Raw genomic sequence first — 16,974 nt, 5'->3', positions numbered from 1 at the left:
TGATTGGGACTCACCGCTGGTGCGCAGCTGCAGCGGCGGCGGCCGCCTCTGCGTCGTAGCGGCCAGTCTCGACGTACATCTTGGAAGACTCGAAGTAGGCCTTGGTGAGCGCCGACGTGTGGTCCAAATAGCCGCCCCCGCGCTCCATGTACGACTTGGGGTCCGCCGAATACATCGAGATGGGCGGCATGTACGCCGACCGGTATTTGTCCGCCTCCATCGAGTACTTCATCGCGTCCATCGAGCTCACCACCTGCAAGAGCCGAATTAGGGTCCTCCTGAGAAATTCTGTTACAGCCGTTGGAAAATACAGCAGTCTCATACCGAAATTAAAGACAACAGTATGTGTAATTATTTATTTACTAGTGCCGGAAATTGCGAACATCAGGAGTTAAATGTTGTACGCGGGTTATTCGGAAAGGAAGAAACTATCGATCGCGAAATGGAAAACACAGTAAAAATCTGATGAAGCTTTGCACAGATGCGTTGGGCACTGTGTCTAGTACGCCCGTCGATCGCATCAAGTCGCTCTGTTCTGAACTCAAAGTTGAGAACGTAAACATGGCTAGAAATTAGCGTCTCCCGTCAAGCATGAAGGCCTGGCGAAAGATATCGCCTGAAGCTATGCAATCCACAAAACATAACTGTCGTGCTGTTCGTTCTACACGACAATTCTCGGCCAAACTCTGCAGGGACAATGAAGATGCTCCTGCAGCGTTTTCGATGGGAAGTGTTCGATCACCCACAATACAGCCTGTAATTGGCTACCCCTGAGGTTCATCTCTGCTCAAATGAACCGCTGGCTATGAAGACAATATTTTGACACAGACAACGAGCTGCAGCCCAGACTAGAAAATTGTCGAAAAGCATTGGCGGCTGTCTTCTATAACGAGGAAATTGAAAAGTTGGTACAACACCACGACAGACGTATAACTCTGAACGGCGACTGTGTAGAGAACTAGCTGGAAGGAGTATCTAACGGTTGCAAATAAAACAGTTTTGATTTTCACTGTGGTTTCCATTTCACGACCTATCGTTCCTTACTTTCCGAATAGCCCTTGTATTATGGAGAATACGCTAAGGTGACAAAAGTCACAAAATAGAAATATGCACAGATACAAATGGCGGTAGTGTCACGTACACGTGCTAAAAAAGGTCATTACATTGGTGAAGCTATCACTGCTCTCTAGTAATTCATGTGAAAAGGTGTCCGACTTGATCGCCGCACCACGGCAACGTGGAATGGTAGGTAGTTGGACACATTGGACATTCTATTTCGGAAATCGTTGGAGAATTCAGTATTTCAAGGTGAACAGTGTCAAGAGTGTGACGAGAGTATCAAATTTCAGGTATTATCTCTCACGAAGGAAAACGCAGTGGCCGATGGTCTTCACTTAACGAACGTTTGTGTAGAATTGTCACTACTACCAAACAAGCAACACTGCGTGAAATAACCGCAGAAATCAATATGGAACTTCCGTCGAACGTGTCCGTTAGGATAGTGAGGCGAAATGTGGTGTTAATGGGCTGTGGCAGCAAACGAGTGACGCGAATGACTCTGCTAACATCACATCGCCCTGAACGTCTCTCCTGGCTGGTGACAATATTGGTTGGACCCAAGACGTCTGCAAAACCGTGACCTGGTGAGCTGAGTCCCGATGTCAGCGGGAATAGCTGAGGCACCTTTCGAGTGTGGCACGGATCCCACGAATCCATGGACACAGGCACAGGCGGTAGCTCCTTAATGGTATTGGCTATGTTTACACGGAACCGATCTTTGACTGGAAATCGTAATATTCTGCTACTTGGAGACCATTCATGCACTTCAACTTCCCCAAACTACAATGGAACTTAATGGATCACAATGCATCATGTCACCAGGCCACAGCTGTTCGTGATTCGTCTGAAGAACATTCTAAACAATTCGAGCGAATGATTTGGCCACTCAGATCACCCGACATGAAACCCATCGAACGTTTATGGACATAATCAAGAGGTTAGTTGCACCGGCAACACTTTCGCAATTATTGACTGCTATAGAAGCAGCATGTCTCAGTATTTCCCCAGGGAACAACGACTAGTGGAGGGCGTGCTACGTGGTGATGCTGCACGTCGCTGGACAAAATGATGTCCGACGCGATATTAAAGTTATCCCGTAATTTTTTTCACATCGATGCAAATGTTATTCTCTCACAGGTTTTGTCTGGATTTAGTTGTGCTAATTGTTTTAGATTCTATTACCAACGATTTTTTTTTTTAAAAAAAAAAGAAAAGAAAACGGCGTTCTCATCTTCACATACTTGAGCTCTTTAATCGATGTGATATAGTCTTACAGTCACGTAATTAATTATTTCACACTGCAAAGATAAAATTGAATAATACAACTGCCATATTTCTCCAGCCATCGTTACCGTTTATTTCTGCGTTCATTTTGCTAAACAAGAGAGGCACCATCGCCTCCTCTCTGCTGGTTATCTTCTTCTGTCTTTCGGAGTGAAAGCATCTCTTGTAATTGCTTGTAGTGTATTGAAATAATAACTGAAATTTCTGATTTAGTCTATGTTTTATTATCAAGTATAATACTACTGCCACTTACTAATGACATTTGGAGTTTTATTACGTTTAGTTTAATTACGTTGGAAGGACATCAATTTCATGACGTGTCAGTTTGCGCACCATCTGCTCGTCATTATGTGCAGATGTGAACGATATTGAAAAAGTTGAAACTTGCAGTGTAATCTCGTTGTGGTTTTTGAAGGCAAATCTCAAGCGTGGTTTTTGAAGGAATTGCGGGTTCCATAAAACCCTTAGGCAGGGGCAACTGAATCACGCAGTATATTGCTGTGAAACTGGATGTCAAGCTTAACGTTTAAGACAACTGGTTATGTGAGTCTGTTCTTCAGTGAGTCTGTTTAGTGGCGGTCAAATACATTGAAAATAAAACTAGTGACTGGTGCCAAAGAAGCTGGTATAGGCATGCGTATTCAAATACAGATATATAAACAGCCATAATATGACGTTGCTGTCGGAAACGACTATATAAGGCAACAATCGTCTGGCGTGGTTGTTAGATCGGTTACTGCTGCTACAATGGCAGGTTAACAAGATTTGAGTGAGTTTGAACGTGGTGTTACAATCGGTGCACGAACTATGGGACACAGCATCTCCGAGATATCAATCAGTTGAGGATTTTCCCGTAGGACTATTTCACAAGTGCACCATGAATACCAGGACTCCGATAAAACATCAAATTTCCGACATCGCTGCTGCCGGAAAAACATCCTACACGAACGGGATCGACGACGACTGAAGAGAACCGCTCAACGTGACAGAATTGCAGGTCTTCCGTAAATTGCTGCAGATTTCAGTACTGGACCAACAGCAAGTGTCAGCGTGCGAAACATTCGACGAAACGCGATTGTGAGATAATATCCTGACTCCTTCGGATAACTACACAAGGCTAACGAGGGTTTCGAGTGTCACTTTTGTGCAGTAATTGTGCGATTGCAGCACTGTAGTGACTCTCAGATTGAAATGGCCGTTGTGCCCGAATGGCCCTTATGACGAACCTTCCCCTGAACCAAATTGGAGTGACAGAATGAGCGAAGTAACGACAAGTTCAGGTTTGGCAGACAACAATCACTTGACAGTTCTAGAGATATAGCAGAAGCGTCAGAGGTACAGAAGTAATTCATCATCGTGAAAGCAATACTGCATCCAGGAACAGGTCAAAGATAAGTAGGCCAAACTAAATCCAGAGTAATGCACAACCAATTGAGACGTAACCAGTGTGAAGAATAATTGCACAGTGACTGTTGACTATAGAGCTTATAGAAAAATGGCACGGCCCACATGATCTCCCTCTGGTGATGCCTTGCGAGGCTCGAGAAATAGCTTCTAGTCGTGCTGTGTACCGAATAATTGCCAAACATCTATGTGTCTGGCGGAAATACAAGACACTGCGATCCAGGACACTGAAGTCCTGAAGAATAGTTTGTGTAACACTCGTGCTCCCACATAAAAAGCGACGACTGCGAGTTCTGTTAATTATCGTGCGTTTATTCTCGTATTAAAACATTTGTGCGTTTAATTGATATAATTCATCTCTCTGGTACGTTAGCGTCAGAGTAATTAAGCCTATCCACCAACTACTGACGAACTATCAGAGGTGCACTGACTAACCTAAAAATTATGTTACTTGCTTAGCTGTGGGTTGGTCCACCTTTGGAATGCAGTACAGTTGCGATTCTGCGTGAGGTACAGGGTGGATAAGAAGTCACCTCCTAGTTTTAAATGCCGTAACTTCTGTGACTGTTGATATTTATTAACGAACGTGGTCGTATTCTGCTACATGATCCCTGAGAATTCTTTGACCGTCCGTAGCATCTGATTACGTTGAATGACGAGATGGCAGAAAATTTGACTTCACAAGAGCGCGCCAAGGTCGCTTCGCAGTGTAAAGTGTGGCTACCTGTAACCCTTGTTCAGCGATGGTGGCGGGGTGTTCATAGAACTTAAACCCCACTTAATGCAAAAACCATAAACAATTGTTACGCCAAGCTACTGACAAGTGGGCCAGTTGTTGACAACCACGAGGACGACGACCTTAGTTGGGCTTTCGAAGCCGAAGGCCCACTCATGTACCCATGATAACTACACGACACAATGCTTTTCGCCTCACCTGGATCCGTGAACACAGGCACTGGACTGTTGATGTCTGGAAACATATAGCCTGGTTGCACGTGTCTCGTTTCAAATTGTATCTAGCGGATGGACGTGTACTTGTATGGAGACAACGTCATGAATCCATGGGCACTGCATGTCAGGAGGGGACTGTTCAAGCTGGTGGAGGCTCTGTAATGATGCGGGGTGCGTACAGTTGGAGTGATATGGGACCTCAGATACGTCTAGATACGAGTCTGACAGGTGACACGTAAGCATCCTGTCTGATCACCTTCATCCATTCATGTCCATTGTGCTTTCCGACGGACTTGGACAGTTCCAGGAGGACAATGCGACCCCCCCCCCCCCCCAGACAGGAACGTTATTGAGCATATCAGGGATGCCTTGCAACGTTCTGTTCAGGAGATATCTCCACCCCCACGTACTCTTATGGATTTATAGGCAGTCCTGCAGAATTCACGGTGTCAATGCCCTCCAGACATTAGTCGAGTTCATGCCACATCGTTCGCGGCACTTCTGCGTGCTCGCGGGAGCGCTACACGATATTAGGCAAGTGTACCAGTTTCTTGGGCTCTTCAGTGTAACTTCATTCAGTTGAAGGTAAGGTGACAGACGTGGCCTTCACCCCCTATACGAGATGGCGAGTATAAGGGAAGGCTAGGGTGGGAGGTGCAGCGAGTGTGAGGAGGCTGGTTTACCGTACCTGTGCAGGCGCCGAGAGCCCGGAGATGGCGGACTGCTGCGCGGCGGCAGCGGCGGCGGCGGCGGCCATGGAGGCGGCGCTCAGCGACCCGTAGGCGGCCGCCGGCGAGTAGTAGGAGCCCACCTGGCCCATCTGGCTCGCCGCCATGCCTGCGGACGGAAAACGGGGACGTAGCGCGCCACACTAACTGCAGAGACCTGCATCTACATGACTGCTGTGTAACTTACACGTAAATGATAAAGCCGACCGGTGTTAGGCGAGCAGTGGTAGTTTCATCTCGTGACTTCAGTTTTATATTTTATGGAAAGAACGACCATGACAGCAGTTTTTTATTATTTTTTATTGGTTGACACAATGATGTTTATCAGATGATTTGCCACTTGTGCAATGGTGTCCATCCGGTGATGGCACCTTCAGAGTGCTGAAACCGGTCATCCAGTAAACGATATTGAAGCGATCGTAGCTTTTCAATTATTTTTAAACACCATGTGTTCACTGCAAAATTACACGTGTTTGACAGAGGCTTCATAGCACCTCTTTTAGACTAATTCTCGAATGGCACGTGGGATAAAGGAAAACCTAAATATCTTTTGGGTTGCTAGGCCGCGTCATATTTCTTCAAAAAATCGATGTTTCGACCCCTCTGCTGGCATATTCTTCAGAATCTTGCGATGTCCACCGTAAATTTGGCGCTGTCAGAGACCATTGTCGCCTTCTCTTATAAAGGAGCAACTGCCAAGTGAAGTGGGATTACTGGGTAACAAATCTTCAGGTACCATTGATGCGTCATTGTCCTTGGATAGTAAGAGAAGTTTTCCTGCTCTAAACCCGAAGGAGCGGGTTACCGGCTAAGACTTCTACGGCTACGTCACTGGTTAGAAAGGGATTTTTCCCACACTTATGCTGGAGAAGAGTTATTGGTTAGAATTCCTCTTCCTGCTATTGGCGGGCCCATACCACTGGCTAGAACTGAAACGGGAAGATTTATTATTTGATATGATTTATTTATTTGCTGCCATTTACGAATGACATGCCACCTTGCTAAGACAGGTCGTACTTTCACAATACGAAATTGTACATGTACAGAACATGACACTTATTTGTTATTTCCGGCCGGCCATTGTGGCCGTGCGGTTCTAGGCGCTTCAGTCTGGAACCGCGTGAACGCTACGGTCGCAGGTTAGAATCCTGCCTCGGCCATGGATGTGTGTGATGTCCTTAGGTTAGTTAGGTTTAAGTAGTTCTAAGTTCTAGGGGACTGATGACCACAGATGTCAAGTCCAATAGTGCTCAGAGCCATTTGACCCATTTTTTTTTTGTTATTTCCTATTTTAAAAAGGATTAATAATATTGCAGCTTTAAATATTCATAAACTTAAAAGTAATTAATAAACGAAAATCTTAAAATTAGCGGTTTATGAATGGATTACAGGAATTTATGAAGACAAAGAAGAAGTAATGACGTATTATAACTTTCAGACGTATTATAAATTTGGAAAAAAATTTCTAAGATAAACCAAGATTCTTATGTTTAGGATGAATAGATAAAGGATACAAAAAGATTATGAAATTAACAAAATTTTGGAAAATAGAGTCATAAACCACAACCATATTTTGGAAGAATAAAAAGAGAAGATAGGAAAGATATTAATGGAAGAATGTCCCTTCAACAAGTGTGTATGACGGTGAGTGTTTTGGAATTGTCTATCAAGCCACCGACCGCCAACCACAGCTCAGATCAGTGTCATCACCTAATTCTATGCCGGAATCATTAGTGTTTTCCAACCCGCGGATATTTTGTCAGTGAGTGCGTTTAACACGGTCCAGTGGTTTTCGTCTCTGAGCATTGCGTGTATGGTGTCCTGGATATTATTGAGGTTTAACTGTCTTGTGTGTTTGATGTTGGTATATCGTCCGCAGAAAAAGATGTGTTGTGGAGAGCCTTCTTCCCCACATGTGCATTTTGGTGTCTGCCTCAGACTCACGCGGTTTAAGTGCGTGGGATAAGGGCCATCCATGTCCTGTTAAAAAGTGGACCATACCGCGGCTGGGATCGATATGTTTGAGTTTTAGTCTCTCCCTTTTATCGGGAAAGAACTGGTGTAACATGCGACCCTTATCACTTGCGTCCCACTCACCTTGCCAGGTATCCATCATCCAATTTTTTAGTTGGCGTTTCGTGTCAATTGCTCCTCCAGCGACCTTTGAACCTGGTCGTGCCTCCCCACCTTAGGTCAATACGTACCAGCTTTATATCTCATCTAAACGCAGAGCGTGATAGGGGAAATGTTTATGCAAAATATTACTGTCGGCAGAGGTGGCTTCCATGGCATTGTTTGTATTGCTGGCACGCCGCGGCCGCGTATTCACTTCTTTGATGGCAGGGAGCCAAGATGACGGAGGCCTTTAGCCGTCCTTTCTACGGAAGTTAGATGCATTCTTAGAAATTTCAATTGCTTCTCGGACTTTTCTTATACAAAGGTTTGTTTCCTTAGTCAGCACCGTACACTATTGAAATCGAGATGAAGGTCACAGTTCTCGTGCTGTTGCGTTACCGCAGATTTCGAACTCTGATTCAGCCGCATGTGACTTTTCTAACAGTCATTCCCGCTTCACCTATATACACTCCTGGAAAAGGAATAAAGAACACATTGACACCGGTGTGTCAGATACACCATACTTGCTCCGGACACCGCGAGAGGGCTGTACAAGCAATGATCACACGCACGGCACAGCGGACACACCAGGAACCGCGGTGTTGGCCGTCGAATGGCGCTAGCTGCGCAGCATTTGTGCACCGCCGCCGTCAGTGTCAGCCAGTTTGCCGTGGCATACGGAGTTCCATCGCAGTCTTTAACACTGGTAGCATGCCGCGACAGCGTGGACGTGAACCGTATGTGCAGTTGACGGACTTTGAGCGAGGGCGTATAGTGGGCATGCGGGAGGCCGGGTGGACGTACCGCCGAATTGCCCAACACGTGGGGCGTGAGGTCTCCACAGTACATCGATGTTGTCGCCAGTGGTCGGCGGAAGGTGCACGTGCCCGTCGACCTGGGACCGGACCGCAGCGACGCACGGATGCACGCCAAGACCGTAGGATCCTACGCAGTGCCTCACCGCCACTTCCCAGAAAATTAGGGACACTGTTGCTCCTGGGCTATCGGCGAGGACCATTCGCAACCGTCTCCATGAAGCTGGGCTACGGTCGCGCACACCGTTAGGCCGTCTTCCGCTCACGCCCCAACATCGTGCAGCCCGCCTCCAGTGGTGTCGCGACAGGCGTGAATGGAGGGACGAATGGAGACGTGTCGTCTTCAGCGATGAGAGTCGCTTCTGCCTTGGTGCCAATGATGGTCGTATGCGTGTTTGGCGCCGTGCAGGTGAGCGCCAAAATCAGGACTGCATACGACCGAGGCACACAGGGCCAACACCCGGCATCATGGTGTGGGGAGCGATCTCCTACACTGGCCGTACACCTCTGGTGATCGTCGAGGGGACACTGAATAGTGCACGGTACATCCAAACCGTCATCGAACCCATCGTTCTACCATTCCTAGACCGGCAAAGGAACCTGCTGTTCCAACAGGACAATGCACGTCCGCATGTATCCCGTGCCACCCAACGTGCTCTAGAAGGTGTAAGTCAACTACCCTGGCCAGCAAGATCTCCGGATCTGTCCCCCATTGAGCATGTTTGGGACTGGATGAAGCGTCGTCTCACGCGGTCTGCACGTCCAGCACGAACGCTGGTCCAACTGAGGCGCCAGGCGGAATTGGCATGGCAAGCCGTTCCACAGGATTGCATCCAGCATCTCTACGATCGTCTCCATGGGAGAATAGCAGCCTGCATTGTGCGAAAGGTGGATATACACTGTACTAGTACCGACATTGTGCATGCTCTGTTGCCTGTGTCTATGTGCCTGTGGTTCTGTCAGTGTGATCATGTGATGTATCTGACCCCAGGAATGTGTCAATAAAGTTTCCCCTTCCTGGGACAATGAATTCACGGCGTTTTTATTTCAATTTCCAGGAGTGTACAACATTGGCGCAGCCACACATCGTTTCATAAACGCCCGCATTGCGGAGGCGAACAGGTGCATCCATTTTCCGTAGCAGCTAAAATTTTGTGATAGAAATTTCGTGAAAAGATCTCGCTGCAACGGAAGACGACTTTTTTTACTGATTTCCTCCCCTTCCCCCTTCTTGATCATGTCCATCACATTTTCTCCCCAGTTTCAACATCCTCCTCCATTGATATCTGCTGAGGATCCCCACACTATGTAGTAATGCTACAGAAGACGTAGGCGTCTGCTAGAGTTGTTGCATCTTCTAAGTTTTTGCCAATAAAAGTCAGCCTTTGGTTAGTATTCCTCACAACATCTTGTATGTGGTAGTGTAACGTGATGATATCTGGGGAAACCTCCGATATCACCTTCCATTTTATAAGATGAAACACAATTAAGCTTTGTTTATCTAAACTAACGTGTCGATGAATCCTGAACTCAAACCCTAGAGTATACAGCAGTTTGATTATAGGAAGACACCACTCATAATAGGAAATTATTGAAAGAGTATTGAATTCATCGTTAAATTATGTGAAGATATGTGTTGTAATCAGTGGGAATCATGGAAAACGACGTAGGGATGCTATCAATTCTAGTCAGCAGATTTACCCCTAGCTAGTGACGCCAAGTAGGGCACCAGAAGGCAGTTGGATAAAAGAAAATGGTGGGGCTGGACGTCGTGAGTGAACTCAAATCATGTGGAGGGACACGGAGATAATTAACCGTTCTGAGGTAGGAAGATATGGTAGTGTAATGTAAAAAGTGTGCAGTTGATCCCAAACAATCGAAAGTGCTACATCCTCCACAAAAGCCCTAAAAAAAAATTCCTTTAAATTTCGGGTACATGACAAATCACATCAATATAATGAATGTCGATTCCATCAAATACCTAGAGATTACAATTACAAACAATGTAAATTAGGACAATCACACAGAATATGTTGTGGGGAAGTTGAACCGAAGACTGTGTCTCATTGTCGGAACACTAAGCAGATGTAACAAACCTACTAGACTCTCGACATTAAGCTTGACCGACCTTCTCTGTAGCGCTGCTCGCAAATATGCGATCCTTACCGCATAAGCCTGGTAGACTGTTGGAGAACATCCCAAAATTTCAAAGAAGGGCAGCTGATTTTGGATTATCGCGAAATAGGGATATGGTGTGTAGAATGTGTGCGAAATAGGGGAGACGGTGTGTACAATGTACGAAACTGGCGATGTACCATCAGAATTTCGGAAAAACATCATCCACCCGATTCCGAAGATGGCGACAAGCGTGAGAATTATCGCACAATCAACTTAACGGCTCTTGCATCTACGTTATTGACAGGAATAACACACAGAATGGAAAAGAAAATTAAGGATCCGTTAGACGACAATCTGTTTGGCTTTACGAAAGGGAAAGGCACCAGATAGACAGTTCCGACACTACGGTCGATAATTGAAACAAGACTGAAGAAAAATCAAGACACGTTCATAGAAATCTCATTTTGAAAACATCCCCCAGGCTGTGGTTAAGCCATGTCTCCTCAATATCCTTTCTTTCAGAAGTGCTAGTTCTGTAACGTTCGCAAAAGAGATTCTGTGAAGTCTGGAAGGTAGGAGGCAAGATACTGGTGGAATGAAAGCTGTGAGGACGGGTCGAGAGTCATTCTTGGGTAGCTCAGATGGTAGAGCACTTACCCGAGTTCGTGTCTCGGTTCAGCACACAGCTTTCATCTGCCAGGAAGTTTCATATGAGCGCTCACTACGCTGCAGTGTGAAATTTCATTCTAGAATACTGAATACTGCCAGAAGTTTTACTCCACAGCTAATAAAATGAGTGCGCTCAACGTACAGTAATGTTTCTCCGTGCTTTGGAAATTCGAACCTTTATTACTGTTGTGCAAATATTCGCACCCAATATTTGGACCCTCGGACCGTAAGATACCATCTATCTGCTATACAGCATAAGGTGCTTGTTTTACTCATCACACTTCTGTGCGTGATGATTGCTGTCTAGTGTCATTTTGCATACATGAAAATTTTCATTTTCTGTCCTCTATTTATACTAACGTACCAACGCGTTGTGACGATTTGCGTGATGAGGAATTCCAGCTAAGCTCCGGAACAAACAATCTGCATAAAACTGTGATCACCATGATGTGCACTGAATTCGGTTAATTCCAGTAATTCTTGCGAGATACATTTTTACTGCGTAATCTTTACGGCAGAGAACAAATTGTTTTCGTAAGTTAACCAACTTTCCGTGTAATAGCCGGCCGCTGTGTCCGAGTGGTTCTAGGCGCTACAGTCTGGAACCGCGCGACCGCTACGGTTGCAGGTTCGAATCCTGCCTCGGGCATGGATGTGTGTGGTGTCCTCAGGTTAGTTAGGTTGAAGTAGTTCTAAGTTCTAGGGGACTGATGATCTCAGATGTTAAGTCCCATAGTGCTCAAAGCCATTTGAACCATTTTTCCATCTGGTGTGTTTTCTGCCAGGTAACTACAGCGTACAGATTTCCCGTAGGTTTGATGGTCTTGTCGTTTTGACTGCATTGCACGCACTATTTAAGTTCATTTCTAATATTTTCTTCTGCCAACGCGGTGAGGCCGCTGCGTAGTATTTGCCCTCTGTAGGATGTCAGTGACCTATGTAACACAATGTGCTTCACTTTTCTTAGCTTTATGTATGAAGCCCTCCATTGATCCTCCTACAGCTCTTCACATTTTGATAAGTTTTCCTTTAGTGAATAAATAAATATCAAGCTCTCGGAGCCGCCACGAATCAGCTTCACCCAGCCTGTCATACAGGGCAGCCTATATGCTGGCGTGTGGTATGAATGGTTCAAATGGCTCTGAGCACTATGGGACTTAACAGCTGTGGTCATCAGTCCCCTAGAACTTAGAACTACTTTAACCTAAGTAACCTAAGGACATCACACACATCCATGCCCGAGGCAGGATTCGAACCTGCGACCGCAGCAGTGGCAAGGTTCCGGACTGCGCGCCTAGAACCGCGAGACCACCGCGGCCGGCTGGCGTCTGGAAAAAGCGCGTATTTGCCCTGTTTGAGAGAGGAGGTTACAAAAGCAACCAGTGCTGACTCTCGATAAGCCTGCTCTTTCTGCGCCAAATTTGTTCGAAGCCTATCCGGCGGTTTGGGAAGAGATCCTGGACATACAAACAAACACTTATACACTCTGCTTTATGTATGTAGATATTGGCTCTAAAGACTGATGAATTTCAACCTGAAATTTGTCATCAAACTTTCATGTAGAATTATTTGTTTTATAGCTCTGTGTAGAAATAAACTAAGTTCTACACGTTGACAGTGTCCAACGACTTCGAAAGACGTAAGTGAATGTTACCTGCATGACTTTCTCGGATGCGCATCTAGTCATGAAAAGTTTATAATGACTTGAACAAACTGAAATTCAGCCTGTCAAAAAAAAGGCATAAGTGTTTCGAATGCTCTGCAGTTACCAGTTAAACTTAAAACAGCAACGGGCATCATATTATAAAAAACAGAAACCTCCAGCGAATTTTTGAGACATGCAAGATAACATTGGAGATTAGCTACCTGTCGGCAATTGTTTAAAACCATTAACAGAAACTGCAGCCGGAAATAGTTGCTAGTATAACGCTCGTACATCGGTAGAAGTCTTAAGAGAGAAACTCCTTTTTTAATCGTCGACTTTTTTACGAGTGCTTGTTTATATGCATATTAATTTCTTTTAAAAACAGTCGTCGTAAATAAAGCTTTGAATGATCGAGTCAGAGCGAGACTAATCGTACACAGACACACGAAGAGAAAGTGAGGCGAAGAAACAGGTCAGTGAACTGGTCTGAAATTTAAAGTGTTTCACTTAAGACATTTTCCAGAGCCTGTTCTTGTGATCTATGGAGGTAAGAAAAGATGACAGAGCCGGTGACCTACACGCACCTGAGACAAACGCTTTATGAAGATCAGGACTGCTCGCATGAAGTGCGTGGCTGAGGCACTTTGTCCATAAAATCTGCGTGAAGAAAGCGCGCACGACTCGTGCGTGAGCCGGCTGTCGCGGGCCCGCTGAGAAATTCCCTCGCCGGCTCTTTATCACTCCGGCAATCAACATAAATTTTTAAAATACAGCATCTATCTTTGTTGGGACTAATTCATGCGACATCAGCCTGATAAATGGATGCGCCAATAAATTACGCCGCGACCAGAATATTCCGCCAGCGGCCGGACGGGAAGCGAAGCGGCGTGCCCGCGCCGCCGCGCTGCAGCTCCTTACACAACCCGGGGGCGGCGAGGCGTTCGCCTTGTCTCCGCCTAATGGATTGCGCCCTCTCATGTGCCTGCTGCTGCTGCTGCTGCCACATGACCTCCCAGCTCGCGTTTGTTCGTGCCTGCCAGCGAAATTTGCTCTCCTCTGTGCTTATATTTCACCTTGATTCTATCTGAAACACGAGATTCATGTTTCGGAAAATCGACGTATTCTCGACCATAAAGGACTCGCAATAAACGTGAAAAAAAGAGGGTAAAATGTACCGCGCTGACTAATGGCCTTCTGCAAAATAGAATGGATGAAAATATGATGTCCATCAACTTATCGCAAGGCACAATCGTTAGTTTCACATAATAAAGTACAATATTTTTGCATGAAGCATAATGTTCCTGATTGTACGTCGGCGTATCTGATAAAATTGTGACATGACCGTTTACTACAACCAAATTAAAACTGAAATCTGTCTTGCTATAATGTTGCTCGCTTTGCTACGCGGAATGATTTATGATAGCTGCACTGAAGGGTTTTGCTCGAAGTGTGTGTTACTTTTCTCTGCGCCTAAATGGGCAGATAGGGCTTTTAAAATGCTTTTATTTTTATTTATTTATTTATTTCTTGCTGAATGAAATGTTACGTGACTTATTTCGTGTGCTGTCTAAAAACCCGGATTCATCTATTAATTGCGAGCCGAGATTTTATATCACGAATTCATCGCCCGGACTTGAGTGCAGTATCTGCAAGCATCTGTACTAGACACTGCATCGGCCTCTAGAGCCGCATCTTGTATATTCAAGCAAGTTATCATTTAGCAATTCACTGCTGAGAAATTATCACCGAGATTTCACCTCTGTCAGAATACGTTTCTGCTAAATGTAAAGGTGAATTTTAGCAGTGAAATATCCAAAAATTTATTCATAACATACAGAGAATATTTCAACTTTTTGAGTTGTGTATGAAACCGCGAAGGAGATTTTTTCTTGACTCATAGTATTCATTACAAACACTTCAAGTGAGATAAACAGTACATTGGAATTTGATAAGCGAGGAATTGGTGTTTCATTCACTGTATAATGAAACATCCTCATATGTTCTTACTGAATTAAGTTGTTTCCGCAGTCCGCAGTTTAAACGATCTTAATCTCCCACAGATGTGGCTTTCTATCGCATTCCGTTACCAGCTTCAGAGTGTTCCACATCTGGAGTTAACATTGTTCGTTCAATTGCTTCGATTGTTTTTGTGCAACATTTTTCAGAACAAAACTGTAATAAAACGTACGAATTTATATGTAGCAAACGATGTTCTGTATTATCGTCTAACATGCGTTCCGTCTCAGTTGCATCGTCAATTCTGTTGGAATCGGATTCTGTTCCTTAGCGTTCTGTGGCATGGAGTGGAAAAGTTCAATCGCTGTGGGGAATGTCTGCTGACAGCAACAATATCCACCCACAACACACTCATCTATCGATATTTATTGCAAAAGCGTGTCGTTACACATGGAACATAATACAGAATTGGTTAATGATGAGCTGCTATTGCGGTTGTGCCTTTTTTAAAGAAACTGTCCCGTTATTCCTCTGAAACGGCGGAGAATCCCTTTTGACGTCCGGACGGAGATTCGAACTTCAAACCGTTCGCTGCGAGCCCTGTGTTCGACGAGGCGTATACGAAATGGAAGGTCCGATTAGGCGCGAAAAGGAAACCATTGTGAAAATCCGATGGAAACTTGCAGAGGTCTTTAGGGGTGCCTGTCTATCGCTTCACGTCGCTCTTTTCAGTTCACAGCGCAAAGCGATGACGTTGACCCTAAAACAACAGTGTCTCCCGCCTAGTATTTGGATCTGGTGAGAAACTACGACTGAAGCTGGGCAGGCTACATAATATAAATGTCATGCGTTTCTTTCTTCAAGACAATTTTATCCGCTTTCTGTATGGGCAATGAAGCAGCGTTTTCGATGGGAAGTGTTTGATCACCCACAATCCAACCTTTAATTGGCTCCCTACGTTCTTCATCTCTGCTCACATGAACCGCTGGCTACGAAGACAACATTTTGGTACAAATAATGAAAGGCAGACCAGCGTAGAGACTTGGTGGGAAGCAAAGGCGGCTGTTTTCTGTGACGAGGGTACTGAAAAGATTCTACAACGCCACGACAAATGTCTAAGTCAGAGCGGCGACTATTTACAGATGTAGCTGGAAGGTGTGGCTAATTGCTGCGAATTAAAAAAAATCGATTGTCACTGTGGTTTCTATTTCCCGACCGATCGGACCTTACTTTCTGAACAGCCCTCGTAACTACAGTGCCACCACATTCGGTGATTCTATTTACGTTCATGTTGGTCGTTTTATTACTGTCGTGACAATATACGAAATCAGCCAAAATTCAAGTTGATTCTCGTCCATTTCGAATTTACGATTTGTATATATAAATCATAGAGCTATTTCTTGTTAAGCAGGACATCTTCAAACACGTTCATTGTACAAAAATGCATATAATTTAAAGTTACACGTGTATTAGGACCAGTTATTTCAAAGTTATCATATACAATATTTCTCAACATCAATTTTTCTCAACACATACTAATCCTACAGGGATGTATGGGGTATCGTCAGAACGATTTTTGACCGGCTTCTGACAATTCCTACCGACTTTGCTCAAAAACGTACTATTCGTGCAAGATATTAACATAAAAGAGACTTTTAATTGTCATACGCAAAAGGGCATCATGGATACCCACCTTCATACCTATATTTTATGAAGCTAACTTATTAATCAGGAATAAGAGACGCCCTTTCCATGTTATCTTATTTCAAATACGACTTCATATATTTTAAAGTACTTATTAATTGAACAGTTTGTATACAGGATTGTCATAGATAGTAACCGTGAGCACTGCGGTAGATCATAACCTCTGCCCGTTGTACAAGTTGACTTTTCTAAACGAATATGCTTTCCGAAACGACAAACACATATGTCGTTCTCGCCTTAAATTGTGATGTACTTGTTGCTGTGCACTGAAATACACGTAAAAGGATGTATCATAAATGAATGACTATTTATTTTTAAAGCTGTTTTTTTCTTCTTTCCCACAACTATCCTTACTCGAAGGACGAGACTTATTCCAAATACTCTCGTTATTTAAACCTATAAATGTGTAAAAGCTTCGCAGGGGCCCTCTGGTTTGCTCTTAATGTCATTAGAAACTTTTTCTGTGTATGTCTCTGCACAGGCAATTTTGCTAAATTGCGACACACTGCAGGACACGACGCGCGAT

At 44.6% G+C, this 16,974-nt stretch overlaps 1 protein-coding gene across 2 annotated transcripts in view; it reads right to left on the bottom strand.

Moving 5' to 3' along the window:
- The window catches only part of LOC126326403 (transcription factor SOX-21-like), a 240,031-nt gene that overhangs the window by 6,420 nt on the left and 216,637 nt on the right, over window positions 1–16,974 (bottom strand). Inside the window, exons 4-5 of one of the 2 annotated variants that reach the window (XM_049995638.1) lie at window positions 5,387–5,535; window positions 15–253 (exon numbers count right to left, since the gene is read on the bottom strand). In XM_049995638.1, the coding sequence (XP_049851595.1) occupies window positions 15–253; window positions 5,387–5,535 (388 nt within the window). The remainder of the gene's footprint in view (window positions 1–14; window positions 254–5,386; window positions 5,536–16,974) is intronic. The other variant, XM_049995637.1, reaches the window with a different exon arrangement.

Source organism: Schistocerca gregaria, chromosome 2 (genome assembly GCF_023897955.1).
Source record: "Schistocerca gregaria isolate iqSchGreg1 chromosome 2, iqSchGreg1.2, whole genome shotgun sequence".
In the NCBI taxonomy this organism is placed as follows: Eukaryota; Metazoa; Arthropoda; class Insecta; order Orthoptera; family Acrididae; genus Schistocerca; species Schistocerca gregaria.
The sequence above is the reverse complement of the archived record's forward strand: the minus strand, read 5'-3'. Positions and strand labels throughout refer to the sequence as shown.